A 27,231-nucleotide genomic window follows, 5' to 3' on the forward strand; every position below is an offset into this window, starting at 1 on the left:
CATGCAGCTGCCCATGCTACTCTATCATGTGCAAACTTCTTCATCTCCAAGTAACTACTGCAACCTACGCCCTTCTGAATCTGCTTAATGTATTCATCTCTTGGTGTCCTCCTATTATTTTTACCCTCCACTACTAAATTGGTGATCCCTTGATGCCTCGTAATGTGTCCTACCATCTGATCCCTTCTTCTAGTCAGGTTGTGCCACAAATTTCTCTTCTCGCCAATTCTGTTCAGTATCTCCTTATTACTTGTGTGATCTACCCATCTAATCTTCATTATTCTTCTGTAGCACCACACTTTGAAAGCTTCTATTCTCTTTTTGTCTGAACTATTTATTGTCCACATTTCACTCCATACAACAACTTTCAGAAAGGAATTCCTGACACTTAAATCTGTACTCTATGTTAACAAATTTCTCTTCTTCAGAAACACTTTCCTTGCCACTGCCTGTCTGCATTTTATATCCTCTCTATTTCAACCATCATCAGTTACCTAGTTTGCTTTCCAGATAGCAAAACTCACTACTACTCTAAGTGTTTCATTTCCCAATCTAATTTTCTCACTATCACCTGTTTTAATTTGACTATATTTCATTATCCTTGTTTTGCTTTTGTTGATGAACATCTTATATCCTCCTTTCAACACACTGTCCATTCTGTTCAACTGCTCTTCCAAGTCCTTTGTTGTCTCTGACATAATTACAATGTCATCAACAAACCTCAAGGTTTTTATTTCCTCTCTTTGGATTTTAATTCCTAATCTATATATTTCCTTTTGTTTCCTTTACTGCTTGCACGATATACAGATTGAACACCATTGGGGATAGGCTACATCCCTGCCTCATTCTCTTCTCAACCACTGCTTCAGTTCCGTACCCCTCAACTCTTAAATTGCCATCTGGTTTCTGTACAAATTGTACACGGCCGATTTCTCCACCTGCCCCAACCTGCAATGTCACTCTCTGCTCTTTGATCCTGGTGTTAATTAAGAGCACGCACTGAATGAGACCGACCACGTAATAAAATTCGCCGACACGGAAGTTCTGGCTGTAGAGAAGCACTATCACGCGCGCTTGTTCAGAGAAGCTGTAGAAATCCAAAAACACACGAACCATTTCAACAAGAAAGAGGAAAGCCTTAAGGTAAACGGATCCTGGCTTCCCGTACTGCAGCGAACGACCGTTGCAGGTAGCAAGAGGAGAACCGCACCGGAAATGACCGCGGAGAAGCCCTCGGATGTTGGCGCGCCAGGTACATATAGTCTGCGGCCGCGAGCTCGCCTCCAGTTCACCACCGGCAATGGAGGGTGAAGCTTTGACAATGCCAGCCACTCCTGCTGGCGAAACGTCAGAAAAATCATTAGATGAACGTCGGCCGAAGAACCCGAGACAGAAGCCAATAGGCAGTTTATCAACAAGTGGCCACGAAAGCCTTAACAATTTTGTATTAAAGTTACACTTTGCCCGCTTAGAGACTGCTGGTGGTGGACCACTAGCAAGAGATGATGTACTACGCTTCAGGGCATGTCATCCGCCCTGATACCACCCAGTCTAACCAGGGGTCCTCTCCACGGGCACCACCCAGCCACAGCAAAGGCCACCTGGCAGGATGGTCATTGCTGGTAGTCCTGATGCCCCAAGGTGACAGGCATCTACTCCTTGGCATATGTGAGGAGTAAACAGTGCAGGTATGAGCAGGGCAATCCCTGTGTTGTCAGCTGGCTACAACCAACAGGGTACTTGGCAGCCCTACCACAACGGACTGGCTACCGTGCTGGGTATGAGCTACAAAGAAGTCCATGGTCATCATCAGCACAGAAAGTGACACTGCAAAGTGCATGGTGGAAAATGCACCCAGGAGGGTGTCCTCACCCAAGAGATGGAGATTGGGAGCGACTGCAATGTGATGACGAGAAAGTGGGCTAAAGATCTCAATACACAATGGACAAGATGCACCATGTAAGGGTGCCCTTCGCCAATTGGCTCGCTCTTCGGGAAAATTTTGAAAAATGGAGGTCAAACCCTACAGGGGACCATCACATAAAGGCCGAAATGTGTGAGACTCCTTTTAGTTGCCTCTTACAACAGGCAGGCATACCTCTGGCCAATTCTTGTCCCCGGACCTGCCGGGGGGCTATCTGTATCGCTGTGGCACTCAAACCTCCCCACCAACGATAAGGTCTGGGGGAGGGGAGGGGGGGAGGTGCATCAACTCTTACTTACTGAAATTGGGGTCCCCCGGTCAGGCCATTGCTTTCCAGTCATCTAGGCTCCAACCGATACAGACATGAGCCCAGGAGATACGCTGCAAGCAGTGTCGTACTATCAGCAAAGGCACTTGCATTGGTTGTCTGCCGCTATAGCCCATTAACATCAAATTTAGCTGCACAGTACTAATGGGTTTGTTTGTCCCACATCACACATTGATTTCTGCAGTTATTTCAGTGTTGCTAGTCTGTTAGTGCTGATAACTCTACGCAAATGCTCCTGCTTTCGTTTGTTAAGTGAAGGCTATCAGCCACTATGTTGTGCATAGTGAGAGGTAATGTCCAAAACTTTGTATTCTTGGCACACTCTTGACACTGTGGAGCTCGGAATATTGAATTCTCTAACAGTTACTGAAATGGAATATGATGTGCGTAGCTCCAGCTTCTGTTCTGTGTTCAAAGTATTTTAATTGCCATCGTGCAGCCACAATCACAATGGAAACTGTTTCACATGAATCATCTGAGTACAAATGACAGCTGCACCACTGCTGCTCTTTTATATTCTACCTATGAGATGCTACAGCCACCTGTATATGGGCGTATTGCTATCCCGTGATTTTTGCCACCTCAGTGTAAACCACTATTGTCCACTTAGTGCCTGCAAATGACCAGCTTGGAGCCATACTCTCAAACAAATTGCGTACATCGAGGAGCGAAAGCATCATGACCACCACCTTAACAGTGTGTTAGTCCGCCTCGAGTAACGCAATACAGCATTGATTTCTGCGTGGCATGGATGCAAGCCCTTTGTAGGTTCCCAGAGACATGTGGCACCAGGTAGCTGAGCACAGGTCACACAGTTCTGGATCAGTAGTGTGTGGGAGTGGAGATGGAAACTTGACAGCCTCTCAGATGCATTCCACTGGGCTCGTATCAGGTGAATTTTGTGAGCGTACCACCACCACCCCAAGTTCACTACCATGCCCCCTCAAATTACTGTATCATGATTCTGGCCGTGTGGCATGAACAGTTACCCTGCTGTAAAATGGCATCACTGACCATGAAGAGAGGCAGATGGTCCACAATAATTTTCACATAGTCTACTGCTGTCATGATGTCTTCAATTACTATCACAGGTCTCGTGGAAGGCCAGGTGGATGTTCCCTGTAGCATAACACTGGCCACACCTGCCCGCAACCGTGCCATGGTGCAAGTTTCGAGCAGCCATTCACCTGGACAATGACATACCCAGATACGACTATCAACCTGATGTAATGAGAAACGTGCTTTTCTGACTGAACAACATGTTTCCATTGATCTGCAGTTCAATATCTACAGTCTCATGTCCATTGCAATTATAAGTAATTATGTTCCTGGATCAACATAGGAACATGTAAGGGCTATCTACTCCAGAGTCCCAAGTTCAACAATGTGCACTGAATATTGTCCTCTGAAACACTCGGGCTGCACTTCATTCTACTCTTGTCATCAAATCTGTGCAGATCGATGCCTATCATGCTCTTTGCAGAGTGGGCATGTCTCCGAATTTCACGTTCTGTGACAATGCAAGGCATGAATGTCCAGCACCTTTCCTGCTTGTGGTTTCAAGGTACTTCAACCACTTGTGATAGATACTCTTAACAGTAACCTGTGCACACCTTTGCTGTTTCTAAGATGGTCATTGCCAGGCACTACCCAATAAAAATCTGTCACAGGCTTAGTTGTTTCACAGGCTTGTTGGTGCAGCCATCTGCAACTCATTATTTCCACTACAGGTATACAGGCTGTTACAAAAAGGTACGGCCAAACTTTCAGGAAACATTCCTCACACACAAAGAAAGGAAATATGTTATGCGGACATGTGTCCGGAAACGCTTACTTTCCATGTTAGAGCTCATTTATTACTTCTCTTCAAATCACATTACTCATAGAATGGAAACACACAGCCACAGAATGTACCAGCGTGACTTCAAACACTTTGTTACAGGAAATGTTCAAAATGTCCTCCGTTAGCGAGGATACATGCATCTACCCTCTGTCGCATGGAATCCCTGATGTGCTGATGCAGCCTTGGAGAATGGCGTATTGCATCACAGTCGTCCACAATACGAGCACGAAGAGTCTCTACATTTGGTACTGTAGTTGCGTAGACAAGATCTTTCAAATGCCCCCATAAATGAAAGTCAAGAGTGTTGAGGTCAGGAGAGCGTGGAGGCCATGGAATTGGTCCGCCTCTACCAATCCATCAGTCACCGAATCTGTTGTTGAGAAGTGTACAAACACTTCGACTGAAATGTGCAGGAGCTCCATCGTGCATGAACCACATGTTGTGTCGTACTTGTAAAGGCACATGTTCTAGCAGCACAGGTAGAGTATCCCGTATGAAATAATGATAACGTGCTCCATTGAGCGTAGGTGGAAGAACATGGGCCCCAATCAAGACATCACTAACAATGCCTGCCCAAATGTTCACAGAAAATCTGTGTTGATGACATGATTGCACAATTGCGTGTGGATTCTCGTAACCCACACATGTTGATTGTGAAAATTTACAATTTGAACATGTTGGAATGAGGCCTCATCGAGGAAGTACAGTACATACTGACGAAAGTAAATTGAGCTCAAACATGGAAATTATGCGTTTCCGGACACATGTTCACGTAACATCTTTTCTTTATTTGTGTGTGAGGAATGTTTCCTGAAAGTTTGGCCGTACCTTTTTGTAACACCCTGTATAGTGGGTAGCAATCTATCCTTTTCATAATATTGTTGTTATTCCCTCCTGGATTTTCCACTGTTTGATTTTGCCTTTTGTCGAAGTCACACCCCACTGTGGGCTGTATCATCAATAGATTGTTCACTCTTTCATGTCTACTCCACACGTATACTTTCCTTACCGTATCTGATGCCCATAGTGCCACCACGTGGTATTCAATCCAGTGGTTGGCACAGGTCATAATGTTTTAGTTCATCAGTGTACATATTTACTGCATAACTTTCTATAAATATACCATAGTTTAAATGATATGACCCACTAACTGATGTACACAAGCGGGGGGAGGGGGACACCACTGCTATGGGCACCACTACATGTAACAGTTCAAACTACCTCTGAGTAAGCAAGACTCAGATTTTTATTTATCAAACCCTTTCGACACAGGAAATGTGTTAGGTAGGTATGTCACAGATTCTATGTGTCGTTTTACCAGCTGGGCAATTCGTTGAACCACATGTGGCGAAAATCTTGTTGAAGCAAAAGGTACCAGTCCTTCATTGACCTTCACGTTTGTCCAACACCTCGCCTATCTAACACAGGTTTACCATGTAAGGGTTCAAACCCTTGTCTTAATCATAAATGAATACACTACATGCCAAATGGGGCTTTTTAGGTACAATACTGTTCATGTGTTTTAATGTGAATTTAAGATGCTTTTGTAACACAGCAGGGTTGACCTCACACCTTTTGAAACAAATAATCCAGGAGATGTTTAACGTCCTTAGCCCAGTCACAGTCCCCCCCTCCCCACCAACCCCCTTGAAGAAAGTGGCATGAAAGTGACCATTACAAGAAAAAACTAGAGCATTTAACATTTATTACATAAAAGAAGCCAGTTAACTAGAGCCCATTTCTGTCAATGGCCTAAGTGATTAACTCTTTTGCAGTCTAACATTATGAGTGGTGAATTCTAAATGTCACATGTTTTTATACTGTCATGTAGTGTTCTATTTAAATTGACATATTTCACGCTGCATTCAATTTAAAACCACGAAAAGAATTCCACTTACTCACAAAAGTGTAATTTTTTATGGTGTGCCCAAACTGTCAAATTTCTCCACTCTAAAACATATGTATGTGATGAAATAAGTATTACTTTTTCTAGAAAAATAAAAATGTGATTTTGTTTCCATGCAATTAGCACTCCACTTGATTCAAAGAAAACTCACCAATATTCACAAACTCTATACAATTTTCTGTGTGCAATGACAAAAAAATGAAATTTTTATTACTATTTGCATAGATATAATTATAACAATTCTGCAGTACATCACAGTCTGTCCAATGTACATAGTTCTGTACCACCTAACACTCATGTTTTGGAGCAGAATACATTTTGCCAAACCATGGACATGCCTTAGACAGTTTTGTGCTCCAGTATGAAAACAATGTAGGCCTTTTGTCGAGTCCCATATTCAGTGAGCAAGCTATAGAACCTCTCACCTGAACTCTTGAGATGTTCTTCCACTTCTTTATGGGCTGGACAAAGTAGCAGCACATTTAGATACAAATTGCTTAGCTGAATGACATGTTTTGGTGACAATTAGTTGAAATACTTCTGCAGTGAAAAATAAATATAAAGAGTCAACTGTACTAGACCCCACAGATGGAATATGCTAGGCACATTGTGAAACTGATGTGGTACCTGCTGTAGTGTTTCAAGTGCAATTGTTTCGATGTATTGTGCATTTACCACTCTGTCTTCACTTTCAATCAATATAATAGCAAGAACATCACTATCACTTTCTGAAACACTGCTAGTTTCACTAAAATACTTTCTATCACTAGCATTTTCCAATGACTCTTGGATTTCATAGTTGGATACATGTTTATAAAAAATCTGAAAGTAAACGAAATAAACAAACCACAAACATTAACTTAAAAGAAAAATACTACAGAAACAATATTAAACAACAATACTCCACAAAAACAACAATGTCAGATGAAGTAACAAAATGTAAGTATTACAAAGTTTGATGTCAACAAACAATGCAGTAGCAGAGTTATTGAACTTTGATATTTCATTGGAAGCTCAAAAGAGTTGGTACTATTGATGTCCAAGTAAATCAAAATGCTGAACGTCAATACCAAGCACACTAGCTACATCTAGAGGCAAATTTCATGATCTGAGTGAAAGTAAACCATGTACTGACGAATCGGCCCTGGCAGTACTGGCATCTGTAGGGTTAATGATAGATCACTACATTGACATTCAAAGGGTTATATAACAATCTCACACTGAAAAACTGTGAAACCTGTGCGCAGTGAATTTTTTTTTGAAAACTGATGGCAGAGCTTGTTTTTGTTGTTGTTGTTGATGATGATGATGACGATGATGATGACCCATACTCCAAGGAGTGTAGGGAACAATGTGGGAGACCCGCACCGCCGACTAGGCAAGGTTGTAGAGGTGGTGGTTTGCCATTGCCTTCCTCTGACCATAATGGGGATAAATGATGATGATGACGCCGACGACGACAACACCCAGTCATCTTGAGGCATGGAAAATCCCTGACCCCGCCGAGAATCGAACACGGGACACCGTGCGCGGGAAGTGGGAATGCTACCGCAAGACCGTGAGCTGTAGACTGTTTGTTATTAACAAGTGAAAATCTGAACCTTTCTGTCATTAGAGCATTCATTGTAAACATGAAAAGTATACATTATTAACAGAAAATTGACTACTTAATAAAGCTAGTTTGCTTTACAGACTTGGTGGAAGTCTGATCGAAATTATGCAGATGATGTTTTGTCGAAAAATTCCCACATACACAGCCACCATGCAGGAGAGCTATCTACAAATTAAATCAAATGTCTCTAAATGACTCTTCATGCAGTGGCCACCCAAAACTAGTAATTACCGAAGAAAATCTACACCTTGTTGCACAGACATTCATTCAGTCTCACATGAAACTTGCATGAAGAGGAGAAGTTTAAGGAGAATATTACATCTAAAGCTTCCTAACTCTACATTACTCCACTGCCTAAACAAGGATGATCCTGATCAAAGATGTGAATTCTGTAAGTGGTATGCAATTTGTAGCAAAAGTGATCCTAACTTTTACAAAACAGTTTAAGGTAATGGAAGAGTTAACAAACACACTTGCATGTAAGTGTCTCATGAAAATCCATGATTTGTTCTTGAGTAGTAGTAAAATGTTCTTGGAGTTACTCTTTGGACTAGTATATTCTGAAAAGGAACAATAGGCCCTCATTTCTTTTTTTCAGTGGTACTGCGACTGTGGAAAGGTATTTTGAAATGTTAGGAGAAATTATTACATAATTATACAATACCTCTGTACTTCAAGCTGTATGAAACAACCTCATTTTCCTCCACCACACTACAGATTACAAATCCGTGCATATTTGGACGACAGTTTTCAAGAGTGTGTTGGAAGATGTGATAAAATCTATTGGCCTCCAAGATCACTGGACCAAACGCCATGTGATTTCTCAATGTGTGCATTATAGAGAGACAATGTTTTCCCTACAAAACCATTAAACCTACAGATTTTAAGGGATTTGATGGAAAAAGACTATAAAAATCTTTTGATAACAATGGAGAGTTATATGGCATTACTGTTTAAACAGTGCATTAAATGTTTAGGTAACAATGGAGAACACTGAACAATTTTAGTAGGACATGTTACTTTGTGTAAGCTATTAAACTTACAAAACAGCACTTTTTTGTTAACCGACTTTTTCTGTACCCTGTATAATGTTTTGTTTTGTTTTATTTGTCACTGAATTTCGTGGACACCTGTTAGATATTGTCATGCCCTGTTATCTCAAGGGGGGGCGGGGGGGGGGGGGGGGGGGGGGGGAGAGGACCACAAAGTTAAATAATTTGATTCGGTATTCTGATCAGCCTGGAAGTAAATGAAAGAACAAGTACTTAAAATTTTTTTCCTCAGAGAAGAGGAAGAGACGAAATGATACTTTGCAACCACACAAATATAGTTGGCAGCAAACTGATTATGCTACTCCGGAAGCAATTATTATTGTTTATTTGTGCACCCACATACAAACTTCATAGAGAAAAATATCTTAGTAGCATACACAAGTCCTCTTTCATTACATATTACATCATATAGAGGTTCTCATTGCTTCCAGTAAGAGCTTCACGTCACAATGAATCCCCAAAGAGAGAGATCATGTACTGCTCTGTAATCAGAATTATTTACATATTGTCATGTACCTAACCTGAGACAATGTTCACTGGAGTCTCATGCACCATGCTTAGTGCAGTAATTTTCTCTGACATTGTAGTATGCTGCATAGGTGTGTTGGTAGTCCCCTGCTGTCAATGTGAAGGTGGGTTGACAATGTATTTATGTTTAAAGATATATCTTGTTGCTAATGAAAGAGTGCTGAAAATGGACAACAAGAAGGAATGACTTTTAAATTCAAAGCAATCTAGCAAAATCTGAAGGACTTGCTCTATCAAGCTGTCACCATTGACGAGACCTGGTTTCACTAATATGCCCTGCAAAATCAGAAGAAAGGGTTGCTTCCACTGAACCTGTCTGAAAAAGGCAAAGGCATATCAGTCTCCCAGAAAAGTTATGGCTCTGAATACAATCAGTTTTGTACTCTTAATTTCTGAAGAAAGGGAAAAATGATCACAAAAATACTACAGTGAGATTGGATCTCTTTGGTACAAAATTGAAGGAAACATGGACCCACCTAGCAAAAAAGAAAATGATGCTGTATCATGTCTAAATGGCAAGACACTCACCTTTAGTAGCTGATGCAAAACTGCACAATTTGAGTTATGAATTGCTCCCAAAGTCCCCATATTCACCCAACATGGCTCCCAGCAGTATCTTCATACTCCCATACATGAAGGAATGGTCACAAGTAAAAATATTGCTTAAATTAAGAGGTTGTCATAAGACAGATGTATTTTAGAAAGCTTGTTAATTCATATTTTTGGGTCGTTAAAAAAGTTTATTTTTCTAAAAGGGGACTACATTTAGGAAGGTGTTGCGTACGACTTCGTACACAATAAGGAGAGATGGCATATTGAGTATTGCGACAACTGTCATTGTAGGACAGCTCGATAGAATTAGCGAACAAGTTAGCGCAGCAAACAGAAGATTTACTTCACTTTTATTTCTCCAAGTGTATGAAGACTCATTACAAATAAACAGCAAAAAACACAGAGTCCAGCTATCTGACTGTCAACAAGGATTAAGCACGAACGAAGGTGTCGCAGTGTAGAGGCTCCAAGTGCAAATGGGAGTGGGATGAGCAGCTGCTGCTGGCCATCCTATATTGTGACAGCAGAGGGCGCAGTTAGTAAAGAGCTGCTGGACGTGCGACTCAGTGGACGAGCACCAATGGATCCGCCGGATCCCGCTCTAGTGCTGTCGTTATCATATGGAAACTTGCCATTTTGTTGCCAACTTGATACATTGATAGAATAACACTGATATCACAGGAGGGTCTCTTACAAAGCACAGTAACCTCTACCAAGGCACGTTTGTCTCTCAATCATTACGAGTAATATTTGGGCAAATATCATCCCCTTCTCCCCTCAACAATCTATAACACTGATAGAGAAATACGTTAGTCATAGGTGAACCTCAGCATGGTGACAGTCCACAGGTGCCTAAAACTAATGTACTGTCTACAATTAGTGCAATTTACAAAACATAAGTATCATATATTTTGGTTACTGCACCACCAGGAAGTGGCTCGGGATACAGTTTTTGGCATTTGTCTACATGAATATAGCATCGTACCTTCTTAATCATTTGAAAAGGATTTTATATATCATTATAGACTTTGTACTTTTGTAACAACACACTTTTTACTGAGTATAAACAACAAATTATGACATAATGTGAGAAGTAGTACTAAAAAATGTTAAGCAAATTACTGGGGACGGAAAGGGGTGGTGATGGGGAAAAAAAGAAGAATTAGAGGGAATACGTAAAAGAAAGAGGATAACTTTCATTGCATATCACTTTTCCTCACTTTTTAAAACTTTTTTATGTATCAATTGAATCACCTTTTACCACCCCCTCCCCCAACATCACATTCTGTCATTTTTAAATCTGCAACATATAATTTCTAGTTCAGTGGCTGCCTGCTTGTATCCAAGCACAAATTAAATGTTCTCCATCATTCCTCAGGTCCATTTTATTTCTGGGGGGTGGAGGGGAGGGTGATAGCAAGCAAACTGCCTTCTTTCATATGGAAGGATATGCACTAAGTAAATAAATAAATAAATAGATAGCAACATAATCCAATATCCAAATAAACCTTTAATAATATTAGAATTTGCACTGCCCCTAAGGGCCGCACTCTTTGCCACTTGAGGGTGGTTAATATACTAATGAAGAATCATAACAGTTGATACTATTGGAAGGTTAAGTAGCTAACACCGATAGGTGGTGACTTATGAAAGAACTGGTTGCTTGAAAACGCTCACTGTTGATAATATTTCAAGGAATTTTAACTGAGGAACTTAACTGTATTAATTGTAAGTACTGGATATGAAATACCTCAAAAATGTTACAAGAAAGGTAGAACAATAAAATTATTTGTTGGAGAACAGGAGAGCATACTTACTAACTGAACAAACAGCGTTGTGAGCAGAGCTTAGACTAGGAGCCAGAAGGTTGTGATGTTGAATCTAAATATCTTGAAAAATCGTTCCCAGTTGAATTAAAACTACTACTTTTTTTTTTTAAAAAAAAGAAGAGTATTTTTTAAATACTGCAGTCAGCAATCCTTGCTGACTACCTGCATTGACTGGCTACCCAGACACACCACGACAGAAGCATAGAGCTTTATTTACATCGAATGTGTGAACTGAAAATCCCACCGAGTGTCCTGTATGTCCAGAGACACTCTTCTGCCTACAAAAGATGTCAAAGTGGTCAAAATTCCGCAGCAGTTCAGTGAAGTTTGTGGAGAAAATGCCATTAGCACGGGAATGGAAGGAATAGGGTTGGAGCAATTAAAAATGGCTGCAAAAATGTTCATGATGAAATGAGCGGTCTTATGGCAGAATGAACTAAATGACATTTTTTTTTAAAAAAATGAGTTCTTCACCATTTTAAAATGATAGGGTCTTATTCTGTCTTATGACAAAACTAACTGTCTGACAACTCGCCTCGTTTTGTTGCTGTAGCAAGGGATTTCTTTGGCAGAAGGTTGGTACTATTCATTCTCTTATTCCAAAGTGAACCATGCAACATCACAAGATGGCTACCACAGTATATAGCCCAGGCACACGTTCAAGCAAAATGGCAAAAAACGATGATAATTGTGAAGATGAGTCATTTAGTTCTAGTTCTTTTGACATATATGAACCTAGTGATGGTGCCTCTCAATCATCAAATGGTAAGTGGCTTTTAATAAGTAGCGATACTTTAGTTTATAGAATAAACTCGTTAATTGGAGGTTATGTTGTTTACCTCACATGCCAGAATGAACCATGACCACAAGTAGTAAATCTAAGGTCACTGCACAATCGATAGTGAGTGTATATCGATATTTCGGCCAGTGCTGCCATAAATAATGAGAGGAGAGAAAAATTGACCCCGTGGAAAGAAATGCCTCTTTATTTAGGGCGGGAAATGCAATTTAATGTTGAGATGGTTGACTCTGGCAGAAGAGTTCCTGAAAGAATTGTATTTTGCATATTCTTCAATTACCAAAGTAATGAAACGGAATATCGTAACTTGGTATCATGATTGGCATTCTTAATAAATCAGTTTTGAAAACAAATTTATAGATCTAAGTAATCTGTTTTTCAGACGAACATGAAATTTCTGGCAATAAAAGAAATAAAAGGAAACGGGGAACAATGGAAGAAAACCCTAAGGAAGAAGAAGCGAAATAGTGGGGAAACTTACATTAACAGTAAAGGGGAGACTGTCCCAGGAAAGACATTTGTTGTTTTTAATTGTTCATGTAGACAAAAATGCTGGCAAAAAATACATTGCGAGGAGAAAAGAACTTTTGACACATTTTATGGAAGTGGGTCTTGGGATGTGCAGACATCAATAATATATGGTTCAGTTAAAAATGTTCCCATTAAAAGGAAGTGTTCTAAAACTGACAAGAGGAAGTTTTCTAGGAACTATTATATTCCTAGTGCGAATGGAAATGACGTGAAGGCGTGCAAATGAACTTATCTAAAGACACTACAGATTTCTGGCAGCAGAGTGCATCGAGCCATAGCCAAAGCAAAGACAAGCTCTTTATGTGACCAGTGTGGAAAACACATACCTCATAATAAAAGTGCTGACTCAGTTATTATTCACATCCATAATCATGTTAATAGTTTTCCCAGTACATAGAGTCACTACTGCAGAAGAGATTCGTCAAAAAGTACTAGGACAGTAGACTTAATCTCAGTTTCATGTACAGATTATTCATTGATAAACTGAAAGAAGAAGATCACAATGTTAAACCTCCCAGCCAATCGCTGTACGAAAAATTATTTAAACGAGACTTCAATCTCAGTTTCAAGGCTCCTCAAAAGGATACACGTCAAACATACGACAGGCTAAACACACTAATTACAGCAGAGGAGACACTTAGAGCTGGTGAGGCAGCCACTGAGAAGCTACAAAGATTAAGAAAGGAGCAGGAATTGCACCACAGGAAGGCTGAAGCTGCAAGAGATTGTCTGAAAAGGGATATGGAGAACTCCAAGACAGAAGATAATCTTACAGTTTCTTCATTTGATTTGCAGAAAGCATTACTGCTGCCAAAATTGACAACAGGTGTTGCATACTATAATCATGAACTCTCCTGCTTTAATCTTGGAATTCAAGACTTTAAAAGTGGAAAGGCAGTAATGCATTGCTGGAATGAAAGTATTGCTTCAAGGGGAGCTCAAGAGGTAGGCTCTTGTGTATTGAAGTATCGGATTCGTGTGGGGGCAAAACGGGAATTTTAAAATTATGACAATTTGGAGGTATTTGGTTCAGAGTGACAAAACTAACATTGAGGAAATTACGCACAAATTTGCTGAACCTGGTCACTCGTATCTTTTGAATGCCAAGCGATTTTGGGGATATAGAGAGGAAACTACGGCATTATCCAGAAATATTTGCCCCAGAACAGCTTTATTGTATTATTGAGAATGCCAGAGTGAAGAAAGGTGAATTTGAAGTTACAAAAATGGATTGTAGTAACTTCAAAAGTACTATGCTACTCAAAAAAGCAATGACTAACAGAAAAGTAAATCTCTCTGGAGAAAGGGTTGAATGGCTTAGGAAATGAGATTTTCAAAAGAGAAGCCGGGGTAATTGAGTATAAATACAGCCACAATGACATGGAAGAATACTCTTCAGTGAATTTAAATAAACGCTTAAAAGCTCGCCACTGTTCTCTCAGTCAAATTACACTACCTACAGTGTATCCATTAGGGCGCACTCTACGCCCTGAGAAACTGAAAGATATTCAGAGCCTTCGTGATGCAGTACGTACCCCCAATATACCATGAATTCTATAAGGGTCTCAAAATGGCTGAAGTATCAGGAATGAGCAGTGACAGTAAAGAAGAAGATGAGTAATGGGGAAGCATAATCATCGCCTTAAGTATATTCTAATGTTCTCTCCTAACTCCAAAAATTGCTTAATAATGCTGTATTACACAAATTCTGAAATTCTATCTGTGTGTTTCAGTTGCCAAATAGATCTATATATGAATATAATACAAAAACAAAAAAACTTTATATTTCGTACTGAAGTGTATTAATGTGATGTGACAACAAAATAACTTGACGTACATGGATATTTTACATTGTTTCTCTGTAGTTTTAAGTTTCAAACTGTATTTAAATGATGTGCTGCAAGGTTCAAAATGCTTGTAAAAGTTTTTCACACGTATTATGCACCAGACCACATGTATATACATAAATATTTTTGAATAAATAAGTTGCTGTGAACTCATAACTTCAGTCATTTATTTCTCAAAACTAACTGTCACTTAGTTCATTTTGGCAAAAGACCACTCAAATATGAAGAGGGTGATCATCTTAAATGACTTGAATCTGACATGAAAGTTCAATAGACATTTTATGACTGTCTTATTCTCAGGTTTCAACAAGAGTTCTTAGTGAAAGTCTTACAAAACATCTAAACTACCAGAAACTTTGTTCATTAGTGGCTGGTAAATCATGTGGCAGATTATTATGAGAATCAGATTCTTAAGTTGGTGGTTGGCATGCTAAGTGCCATAATATGGCCAAATATTGTGTTGAAAAATAGACTGAGGTACAAGCTTTTAGGTAAAATTCTTTTAAAAAATGCACTGTTTGTTTAATGTAAAAACAGTAATTATTTTAAAAAACATGCCATGTACATAGTATTATAGCAGCAATACACACTTTTAAAATCAACAGTCCCAAAGTAGCATTAACTAGGTACGGGATGAAAAATCCCACACCTGCACACTGCTCTGCAGTAACAGATGCTTAGACAAGTGCTGTAGATTTTGCAATATTACCTACCTTCTGTTCTATATATTTATTTTAACCCGTTTACTCACACTGTAAAATGGATACAGGAGCACTTAAGAAATCATAAACATATTTGAACATAGTAAAATGTCTCAACATAATGTTTAATTTGTATTTAGCCCATAAGCACAAGTCTTGTTTCAAAACAAAGTCGAAGAATGCAACTGGCAGTGCACCAGTTAATCACACTAATTTGCTTTAGTAAATGTTACAGGCTGCGGTGCTGATTTCACATGACACAACAAGTTTTGAAAGTCATCATAACAATCACATCAACTGCCTTGTAAAACCCAGGCAAAGATCTCGCTGTAGCCAATGGCTTGTAAAAAATGGAATTGCATATTATGTCTTTTAGTGCTGCACCAACCCAGCGGCCCCCACAGTCACACTTAAATACACCCTCATCGGTAGCAGCACAGCACGACTCCTATGAACACTGTCCACAGCAGCTCCATAGGCTATCTCGAGTCAGTATGGAACAGTCTTGCCACTGTCTCGTTCAGTTCCTCGGTGGCAGAGTGGTGCTATTTCCTGGGGCGACAGCCATCTCCCCACCTTGAGTGGTCTCCCTCTGTGGGCTCTGGAAAATAAAATCCATTTTAGTTCAGACTGAACCACACACACAGTTAATGATTTCTTACGATAACATCAGTCATAAAGGAATAGTTCCACATGGTTCTCGCAGAGTAAGTGAATGTTGCTAGACACTTTCAGGTATGCCTTATGCAATCAAATCAGGTGTGTGTTCCTGTCTAAGTGAATTAAATCACCTGAAGTACTTACGCAGGTCATATCTTTACAGACAAAAAAGGGGCGAGTGTAAAGGGCGAACTGCTCAGCTAAAGGGCATTACACACACACACACACACACACACACACACACACACACACACACACACACACACACACACCTGCGGTAATAGTGTGCTCCCTCTGGAGGAAGCAGGGAGAGTTGTATGTGGCACACAAGTATGTGCAGGAGTGGACTGCAAGGGGAGATAGAACATGGAAGAGAGAGACTATGAGGAGAGACCACTGTGGGTTTAGATTACTTGAGTCAGAATAATAGTGACAGAGGTGGAGACAGGCATGGATCAAAGAGTATGTTGAAGAACAATTCCCAGCTATAAAATTCTGGGGAGCTGATAGTGAGTGGGACATCCAGATGGTACAGACTGTGCAGTAGCCATTCAAGTGTAGTAAATTTTGCTCAGCTGTGACTTCTGCCACTGCTCTCAGTTACAGTTGGGCAGTGGCCATCCATTTGTAAGGACGGCCAGTTGATGGTCACACACACACAAAAGGTTGTGCAAGAATTATATCGGGGCTAGTCTACGATAGTGCAACTTTCACAGGTGACCTGCCTCAGACAGGGTTGGATAAGCCCGGAGTGGCATTGGGACAGGATGTGCTGGTGTGTGCGTGTAGGTAAATGGATCACTATCAAGAAACTTACTGAAATGTACCATAGTTAGCTTTGCCCATGACTAGTGACATTCATGGCTGTCAATTAGCTGTGGACGAAGAGGTAGTCATGGTTCCACAGGCAACTGGAAACATTTTTCACCGAAAACACTGTCTGTCTGGTCTCATAGTGTGGTAAATCTATTAACAGTTAATATTATTACTTTTCCTTACTGTTTTTCCGTAAGTCTCATTTTCGTTTGCCGACTGTATATGCGCATGCTGATGTTCAGAGGAGCACTGGTGTACTCTGCCAGTCCAGTTGGATTATCAGCACATGCTGAGCCACTGAGCCAAATCTCTGCTGTTTTCAGTGAGCTTAGCCGATCTGAGATGTACACTTGGCACTTTTTGCCTTCACATGGGCTCACTTGGCCTGCTGGGTTGCTTGTATACGGCACGGGTAGAATACACAGACTTAAATCAATAGTCATAGCAACCTAACAACAAAGACATATGGCTCGTATTTTACTTTTCTTGTTTTATGAGCAACTGAGCATCTCACGATGATCAGGGGAGCACAGTTAGTAACCATTCCTCTGTGTAAAGAACACCTTTCTAATAGGACCATAAGCAAAAGCAGATCAAAAAGTAAAAATAAAAATTAATCAAATATTTAAAACTTGTCTCCATTCCCGAGCCATCAGTAAGCAATAAATTACATAAAATCTTAACTTCTCCTGAAGGGTAGTTACCCTACAGAGGTTGATTGGTTTTGGGGTTTGATGGGAGCTAAGCATCGAGGTCATCAGTCCCCAGTTCCAAATAGACATACTTCTAAAAGGCCTATACAGTAAAAGCGTAACCTCTGCACCCAGAGGGAGGGAACACCAATGGGTAAAGAGCTAAAATGAACACTGCAGTAACACAAAATAGAGGACACTTAAAAGGAGCAGAGCAAATAGTTGACTAGAATAAAACAGACTACAGTGGTTGATGGATCAGGTAAAAGGTCAACCTCTCAACTACAAAAGAAGAACCTCCAGCTGGAGAGTGTTGATAGAGGTACCAACACAACTTGTTACCATAAAAGACACTATTTTGGTATCCACATCACAATTAAAAGTCATTGGAGTGGGTGTAGCCTCAGAAATCATGCGAGAGCGCCCACACTAGAGCGAGTGATAAAACCCAGCTGCACGGATAAAATGTAAAACTGAGTCAGCTATAGAGGCATCGCCACTGAGAATTAAAGGAAGTGCAGCTGGTAAATTAAAGGACTGCCACAAGGGGGCTAAAAGGGGGCAGTCCATCAGAAGATGGACCACTGTCAGCCCTGCATACAGCGACACTCGGACGGGTTCTCGCGACGAAGAAGATAGCTGTGGGTCAACCGCGTATGTCCAGTTCGAAGACGGCAGATAACAACTGAGTCACTATGCGTGCCCCTCAAGGATGAGTTCCATATGGCTGTGGACGACTTGACCATGCGGAGCTTATTTGGCATGTTCAAGACAGACCATTCAGAGCTCCAGCCATCTCAGATCTTGCGATGTAGGGTTGACCGGAGGTCTCTTTCCACAAGACCAAGCTCCAGGGGTGGCTAAGTGGTGGCATGCTTGGCCAACCGATCGACACGTTCGTCTCCTGGACTGCCGATGTGGCCCGGGATCCACACAAACGTCGCTGAACAACCACACTCTGCGAGAGCAGGAACAGCATCTTGAATACCGCGCACCAAAGGGTCCCGAGAAAAATACTGGTACAGTGCTTGCAATCCACTCAAGGAGTCACTGCATATGACAAATGACTCCCCAGGGCAGGAGGAAAGGTGAGCAAGTGCACGATAAAGAGCAACCAGCTCCGCAGTGAAAACACTGCTCCCACAAGGCAGGGAATGCTGCTCAATGTAGTCGCCGTGGATGAAAGCAAACCCAGTGCGTCCATTGACCACAGAACCATCGATGTAGACTACATCTGCACTGCAAAACAAGGCAAGAAAGCCAGGAATTTTTGACAAAGACTGGCAGGTGGAATGGAGGACTTGGAGGGGTAGAAGAAGAGGGCCGGAAGGATGGAGGAAAGGGAAAGGACTCTAGTGACAAGAGAAGGGAACGAACGCGGACCACGATCGGGAGACCCGACCTAGGCCGCCGTCGTAGGAGGGGAGTGCAGAAGATGGAAAAAGGAGCCTGCGGTTTGGGTGGTCGGGCGAGGCATGGACGCGGGTGATGTATGACGCAAGCAACTATTGTTGACGGAATCGTAGGGGAGGGATTCCAGCTTCTACAAGAAGGCTAGTCACTGGGCTAGAGCGGAAGGCACCTGTCACCAGTCTGACACCACAATGGAGAATCGGGTCGAGGATCTGCAACGTTGAAGGTGCTGCTGAGTCTTACACCACGGTCCCGTAGTCGAGACAGGACTGGACGAAGGCCTTATAGAGCTGTAGGAGGGTTGTTCGTGCAGTCCCCCAAACGGTGTGGCAGAGGCAGTGAAGGATGGTGAGGTGCCACCAGCACCATTGTTTAAGCTCGCGAAGATGAGGTGTCCAAGTGAGCTGAGCATCAAACAGCATGCCAAGGAAGTGATGCGTCTCCTCAATACGAAGGAGTTCATTGGCAAGGTAGAGCTCTGGATGGAGGTGGACCGTTCAACGACAACAGAAATGCATCACTCGGGTCTTAGAGGCTGAGAACTGAAAAACAAAAATGCGCCGAACCCGCGACCACACCTGAGATGGGGAGTTGCGAGAACCTATGGTGGCAATATATCATTCCCAGCAGTCCTGTTTGTTCCGCTGGATTAACCGCTGAGCCCGGGCCCACAGCCGCTTAAAGGCAACCGGATTCTCTAGGGAAGGATGACGCCGGTGTTGTTGCAGGGCTTGTCGGCAGTCCCGGATAGCTTTTGCAATCTCTGGTGTCCACCAAGGGACTGACTTACACCTTAGGGTACTGGAAGAGCAGGGGACAGGGTACAGTTGCCTCGGCAGCAGAAACAATAGCCATAGTGACCTCGCCCACAGCCAAATCAAAGTCACCAGGAAGCGGAGTGATGGCCACAGTATCTGAGGTGTAGGCTGCCCAATCAGCTCCACGAAGAGACCATCGTGGGTCAGGGGGTTGGGATTGGAGAAGAGAAATCAGGATAGGAAAGTGGTTGCTACCACAGAGGTCGTCGTGGACCCTCCAACTGAGGTATGGAAGAATACCTGGGCTACTAAGAGAGAGGTCAATGGCCGAATATGTGCCATGAGTCAAGCTAAAATATGTGGGAGCACCAGTGTTAAGGAGGCAAATGTCCTGCTGTGCCAAGAGAGCCTCAACGTTCCTACCCTGGCCAGAGATCTGGGCCCCACCCCATAAAGGGTGGTGGGCATTTAAGTCCCCCAAAAGGAGGAATGGCGGGGGGCAGCTGGGCGAAAAGGCAGCTAGGTCGGCAAGAGGGACAACCTTATACGGGGGGGAAGGTAGAGGGAACAGATGGTAAGCTCCATTCCTGCCCGGTTTCTAACAACCACCGCCTTGAGAGCCGTGTGAAGTGGCACTGGGGCACTAGGAACAGTGGCAAGAACATAAACATAGACATCACCAGACACCCTGTGGTATTCTACGCAGTTCTTATACTAACCCCGGTAGCCACAGAGGGAGGGGGTCCGCCGAACAGGAAACCATATTTCCTGTAGGACCAGGGAAGCAGCACAAAAGCTGTTTCAACTCAGCAAGGTGGTGGAAAAAACCACAGCAATTCCATTGAAGGATAATAGTATCCGACTGACGACATGAAAGAAACTGGAGAGGGGGGGGGGGGGGGGGCGGCGTGATAGGTTATGCCTTAGAAGCACTCGTCGCCACCGATTGCGAAGTAGGCTGATCAACTTCCATAGGAGTTGCGGGTCGAGCAACATCTAGCTCCTGAGGGGATGCTAGATGCTCTATATCATCTTCAGGTGCAGTGGAACTTTTCTGTCTCTATGTCCTTCTCCTTTTGCTTTTTCTTCTTTTTGGTAGGGTCCCGTTTGTCCTTCGTTTTATCAGGCTGGGTGGGCTTTTCCGACCCAGTCTCATGGACCGAGGAAGACCTGTAAGCCCTACGGCCCTCAGGTGGTAGCTTTTTCAGCCACTGGCTGACATCTGGAGGGGCAGTAACCATGGAAGGGAGGGCACCAAGCGATCCCTTCCGCGCGAGGGGAGCCGGAGGAGGCGGGCACTTCTCCGGCTCAGAGGTGGGGACTGAAGTCCCCAAAGAAGGAGGGGTTGTTACTCCCGATGCTGATAACAGGGGAGCAACGGAAGAGGGTGTTCCCCAACTACCTGATGGGCTGGAATAGACGGCTGGGCTGGAGGGCCCACAAAAAGCGGCTGAGCTTGGGGGCTCGTCGTCAGGGATGGCGACATCGAAGCTGATGCAGCAAACGTCGATGAAATGCGCACAGGGTGAAGTCGGTCATACTTGCGTTTAGCCTCTGTGTTAGCGAGCCTGTCCAAGGTCTTATACTCCATAATCTTTCGTCCTTTTTGATAAACCGCGCAGTCTGACGAGCAAAGTGAATGTTTCTGTCTGCAGTTGACACAAACAGGGGGAGATGAAAACGGGGTGTTAGGGTGGGAGGCACGTCCACAATCCTGACAGGTAGGGTTGGCGTCACATCTCGATGACATATGCCCAAACCTCCAGCACTTAAAGCAGCACATGGGAGGAGGGACGTAAGGCTTAACATTACATCGATATATCATCACCTTGACCTTCTCGGGCAGGGTGTCTCCCTCAAAAGCCAAGATGAAGGCGCCGGTGGCGACCCTACTATCTTTAGGTCCCCTGAAGTCACGTCGTACAAAGTGGACACAGCGGCGTTCCAGATTTGCACGGAGCTCATCGTCAGACTGCAACAACAGGTCACGAAGAAAATTAAGTCCCTGAACCATATTGAGGCTCTTACGAGGCACAATGGAGACTGCAACATCACCGAGCTTGTCACAGGCAAGCAATGCCCGCGACTGTGCTGGGGATGCTGTCTGTTTGAGGATTGCTCCAGACCTCACTTTAGACATGCCCTCAACTTCTCCAAACTTGTCCTCTAAATTTTCCACAAAAAACTGAGGCTTTGTGGTCAGAAACAAGTCCCCATTTGTTCAGCTACAAACCAGAAATCGAGGAGAATACGTCTCACCAGGTAATTTAGACCGCCGTTCCTCCCCTGGTGTAGGCAGGGAAGGGAATGATTGGGGGTCATACTGTAAAGCATTGAACTTTCCTTTCGTAGAGACTCGTGCTTGCGCACTATTCGTATTTTGTTTCATGGTGGTCCCACGAGCAGCTAGGGGAAGGAATGTCCATACAGACAAAGCCCCACTTGCCTGGGCAAGCCTAATACAACCGGGAGGGGGGGGGGGGGGGGGCAGCAGGTTCCCCAGAGGTCGCCCGCTTGCAACTGTTCTACCTCAACAGCCATGCGTCTCCTCGGCGCGCAGCACACCTCGAGATTGAGGGGTTTTTATAAAGGTTCATAGCATCCTCGTGACCCAGGCAGTTAAGCCAAGATCCCCGGGCTCTGTACCGTACAACGTTCCACCGTCACGCCTTACGGTGGTCGGTGAAGCACGCTCAGGGCTTACGGTATTGAGGAATGGTGGCGCTTGCCAGTCCCCAGCTCAGGACCCTGGGGTCGCCAGGCCCGTACCCAGTAACTAAATGCTGAGCCCCCTGAGGGGACCCTACAGAGGCAGGCAGACAGTATGCTCAGAAACAAGATACTTTGTAACGTGTAACGTTCTCACATCAGTACTCTATAGAAGCAAAATCCACTATTTACTCGGGAGGGTGGGGGTGGGGTGGGGGGGGGGGGCGGCAGCTGTCTTCTCAGGTTCCATCAAAACCACATCCTCAGAAATCACAATGTATTCAGAAGAAACAATCAAATATTTGTGACAGCAAAGATGTAAGTTTCACATACCACAGACAATGGCAAAGTTTAGATTAAGTGTAACGAACTTTTTAGGTAGCTATCTTAAGTCAAGAAAAATTCATTATTTTCCTTAGTCAGTATACATTAAAAAATGTATCTTTCCCAAGGAGCCTCCAGTAAAAAGGGGGGTTGTTATGGCAGTGTTTTCATATCTGTCAGTTCACGTACCAATAAAGCTGAACAGTAGTAGTGACAAACAAGAAAAGTTACAGTTTCTTGAAAGTTATTTGTGAACTGTAGTATTTTGTAATATTATCTACTGTTTATATGTTAGTGCAAAAATTATTTGATGTGTTCCTATGTTGATGTGGCCTTGTTAACTATCCAAAATAGCCATAAAACATTTATCTTTAAAGTTTGTTTTTTCTTCTAACAGCAAATGCACCACCTCTCCTCTGAACATCAGCATGCACATATACAGTTGTCAAACAAAAATGAGACTTACAGAAAAAAAAGTAAGGAAAAGTAATAATCTTAACTGTCAATAGATTTATCCCACTATGAGACAAGACAGTGTTTTCATTGAAGACACTGTTTATCTAGCTTAATATTTATATTTTACATTTTTACTAACGATAAATAGTAACACTGAAAACAGCTGCCGATCCTTTTACCACCTTTTACCAGCACAATGTTGGAATTCCATAAACACAAACTTTCCCCATGCAGTGCTCTTCAGTGTCATACAAATACCTATGCAATGTTCTGCATTATTTACACTGCAGAGGGCTTCATTACATTCCTCTCAAAGTTTGCACATGTTAAATGTCCTTGCTTATGATTTTTATGTGACTACTATAAATTGCATATATATTTATGCAATAAAGGGCACGAGTAAAATGTGAAGGCCTTACCTACTTAAGCTTGAAGAATACCAGTCCGTGACAAAAAATGCAAGTATGTTCCTGTTTATTTAAAAGACTTATTGAGAAGTGGGACACCAGCTGCCTCAGTCTACATTCCTCAGCACCTTTAAAAATTTTCCCAAAAATTTTGGCATGCGAACACATTTGCAGTTTTTTATGCTGAGAGAGGATAAAACAGTAGCAGTAGCAGTGGCAGAGACAGAAAAGTAATAGATACTGGAAGATATTAGACAGGAAACAATGGCAATGTGGGAAAAAGAGAGGGAACAGTGGCAGTGGAACATAGCTGACCATGATGCAACACTGCTATGAAAAGATTGAAGCAGGCACTACCAGAAGGGGGTGGGGATGGGGTAGAGGAGGAATAAAGAGAAACAGGAAATGGCAATGGGTGAGAGCCAGTGATAATGAGAGACGGAGCATATGACAATGACAAGGAAGGGAAGGATAGTGACAGTGAGGGGGGGGAGAGAGAGAGAGAGAGAGAGAGAGAGAGAGAGAGAGAGAGAGAGAGAGAGAGCAGTAATAGGAAGGAAGGAATGGCATATTAGCAGGAAGAGAGAGAGCAGTAATAGGAAGGAAGGAATGGCATATTAACAGGAAGAGAGAGAGAGCAAGGGTATGAGGGACTTCTAATGATGGGCTAATGGGCATGAATGAGTTAGGGGAGTTGTGGAAGTTTAAGGGAAAGAAAAAATGTTCACACGTTAAAATGTTTAGGAAAATTTTTAAAGGTGCTGATGAATGTAGACTGAGGCAGTTGGTTCTCCACTTTTCAGACAGTCTTTTAAATAAACAGGAACACACTTGCGTTTTTTGTGCTCTGATAGAAGCATTTTTCTGCTGGTTCCCTTCTTTTCCTTGCTGCTGCGGGATATCTAACTTTTATGAAAAGCAATGTATTGGTCAGTAAAATTTAGATGTTTACTTATGTGAAACTGAAATAACACGAAACTAATTTTACACCTCAGACTGGATTTTATGTGCAAAAAATTTTTGCATGTGCTTCAGTACTACAACATGGGGTTCACAGAAAATAAAGTAGTCACTTTATTGCCTAGTTCACCGTGCTACATCACTTTATGAACTACATTTTTTGCCTCTCACCAGGTTTTAAGTGTACATGTAGCGTAACTTTGAATCTTTGTATCTCTAAAACAGATACAGATATGAGGAAAATTTTCAAAGTTGTACAAGACTGGGATCTTAGGAATACATCATAAAAACTACAGCCATTTCCTGTGCATAGCCATCTCCGAACCTGCATCTGAGTTTTGGTCTGCTGGTGATGGTGAAAATACAGAAAATAATCACTTTTTTCAGTTTTTTTAGGAACTGCCCATGAACTAATGGAACCTCCTGATGTCCGCATCAAACGGTTAAGATTCTGTACAGCATAATTTATGGAGAAAACATCAATTACTGCATTAGTAACAAACACAACAAATACTCAACTTTGCTCTCAGCAAGTGAGCAAGTGTGAGCAGAGAAATTGGATTCATTACTTGTCTTCTATTCTCTTGTGGAAAAAAGTTTTAAAATGCGCACTTTCTGTGAAAATAAACTTAATTACAGTTGACATACCCATTTCAGCAGAACAAACAATACTTTCCCTCAAAATCAATCAAAATAGAGAACATTACGTGCTTGCAGTATGAAAACAGAAGTAAGCCTTATTGTTATTATGAAGTACTTATCTGAAGCGTAACAGACTGTAGAAAACAACGTAAGTAATGATACTGACTTTAACATGGATCTGATGCTTCAGCATGGCTGCTCGTAAAATCAACATACGGGTCCTCCTCTGATACTCGCGTCCTACAGCCAGTGACTTCTCAAATGTTGTACTCCTCTGATCAATTTCTTTTGCATAAAGTATCTGTAAAACAATTAAACAGATTATATATAATCTCAAGGTGAGAATAAAAAAGGAGGACACAGAATCATTAGAGAGAGAGAGAGAAGTGACACACACACACACACACACACACACACACACACACACACACTGAGAAATGACTCTAGGAATATATTACAACCCCCCTACGTATCACTCTCGTTCGGATCATGAAGACAAGATTAGACCAAGTACAGCATGTACAGAGGTGTTCATAGTGGCCTGCAGAGTGTACATGTATGTAGATATTAAAACATTTGAACACTCTCACCAAACAGACCAGGCACAGCGTTCACTACATCGCTTGTGCAAGCAGACTAATTCATTATTGGAATATACATAATTGTAAACGTACACGCATAGGGCGGGTTATTAAGGTATCTGGCTAACCAAACAATACAAGTGTGGCAATTGTGTAAAGCCCGAGCAGAACAGCTGAGACAGCTGCTATTCTTTATGAGGTTAGATGTAAATACACTAATTACACTCAAATACACAATTTCACAAATAATCATTCCTTTCAGAGAAAGTGGTAGTGTGAATCAATACTAATGTTCTGGCCGACCTGTGGTATTACATGAGACCTCATCAGAAAATATACATCAATCTTTGCTAAAGTCACCAAAAAAGTCTATACCAAAACTGTGTCAGCAAACTGGAATATCTTATGGAAATGTTCACAGAACTACAAAGAAGCCAAAACTCTGTTCATATCGCACTCACATTGTGCACAAGTTTCAAGACCATGATAGAGGATAAAGACTACATTACTGTCAGCGATTTTGTGTTTTATTTGCAAAAGTGATAGGTGTTGATAACGACTTCTACTCTGATGAAACACGATTTCATCTAAGTGCATCCAGAACAACTCATACTGCAATCCAGAAAAATCATTTTCCACAAGAACCCATTACATTCACTGAAGGTTGAAGTTCAGTGTGCGATTTTGTGCGAAATAATTGTAGGCCCAATTTTTTCTTGGAAAACGTAACTGATGACTTATCAGGACACAATCGTGCAATTGTTAGCATTGTCAGAGGCTTACGAATGACACTGCTGGCTGTAGCACGATGGGGAATAGCACGATGATGATACTGGGCGAATTCTTTGGGGGAAGTGGAAGGTGAGGTGAAGGGGGTGGGGGACATTATTTCACATTATCTATAGCTGCCTCAATTCCCAGATTTTTTTCTTTGTGAACATCTGAAGGATTATGTATATAATGTTGTTGTTGTTGTCGTCGTCGTGGTATTTAGTCCAAAGACTGGTCTGATGTAGCTCTCCATGCTAATTTGTCCTATCGAGCCTCTTCATCTCCGAGTAACTAACTGCAACCTACATCCTTCTGAGTCTGCTTAGTATATTCATCTCTTGGTCTTCTCCCATGATTTTTACCCTCCATGCTTCCCTGAAGTACTACATTTATGATTCCTTGATGCCTCAGAACATGTCCTACCAACTGATCCCTTCTTCCAGTCAAGTTGTCACACATGCCTCTTCTCCCCAATTCTATTCAGTACCACCTCATTAGTTATGAGATCTACCCATCTAATATAGAAATAATCTTCTGTAGCTCCACATTTCAAAAGCTTCTATTCTCTTCTTGTCTAAACTGTTTATTGT

General features: G+C 42.1%; 1 protein-coding gene across 2 annotated transcripts in view; it reads right to left on the reverse strand.

The window, feature by feature from the left end:
- Nucleotides 1–15,545: 15,545 nt before the first annotated feature.
- Nucleotides 15,546–27,231, reverse strand: part of LOC126175114 (COP9 signalosome complex subunit 1) — an 84,384-nt gene continuing 72,698 nt past the window's right edge. For both annotated transcript variants that reach the window (XM_049921668.1, XM_049921667.1), the window contains exons 10-11: nt 25,456–25,590; nt 15,546–16,053 (exon numbers count right to left, since the gene is read on the reverse strand). In XM_049921668.1, the coding sequence (XP_049777625.1) occupies nt 15,973–16,053; nt 25,456–25,590 (216 nt within the window). In that variant the 3' untranslated portion in view covers nt 15,546–15,972. The remainder of the gene's footprint in view (nt 16,054–25,455; nt 25,591–27,231) is intronic.

Source organism: Schistocerca cancellata, chromosome 3, assembly GCF_023864275.1.
Source record: "Schistocerca cancellata isolate TAMUIC-IGC-003103 chromosome 3, iqSchCanc2.1, whole genome shotgun sequence".
NCBI lineage: Eukaryota > Metazoa > Arthropoda > Insecta > Orthoptera > Acrididae > Schistocerca > Schistocerca cancellata.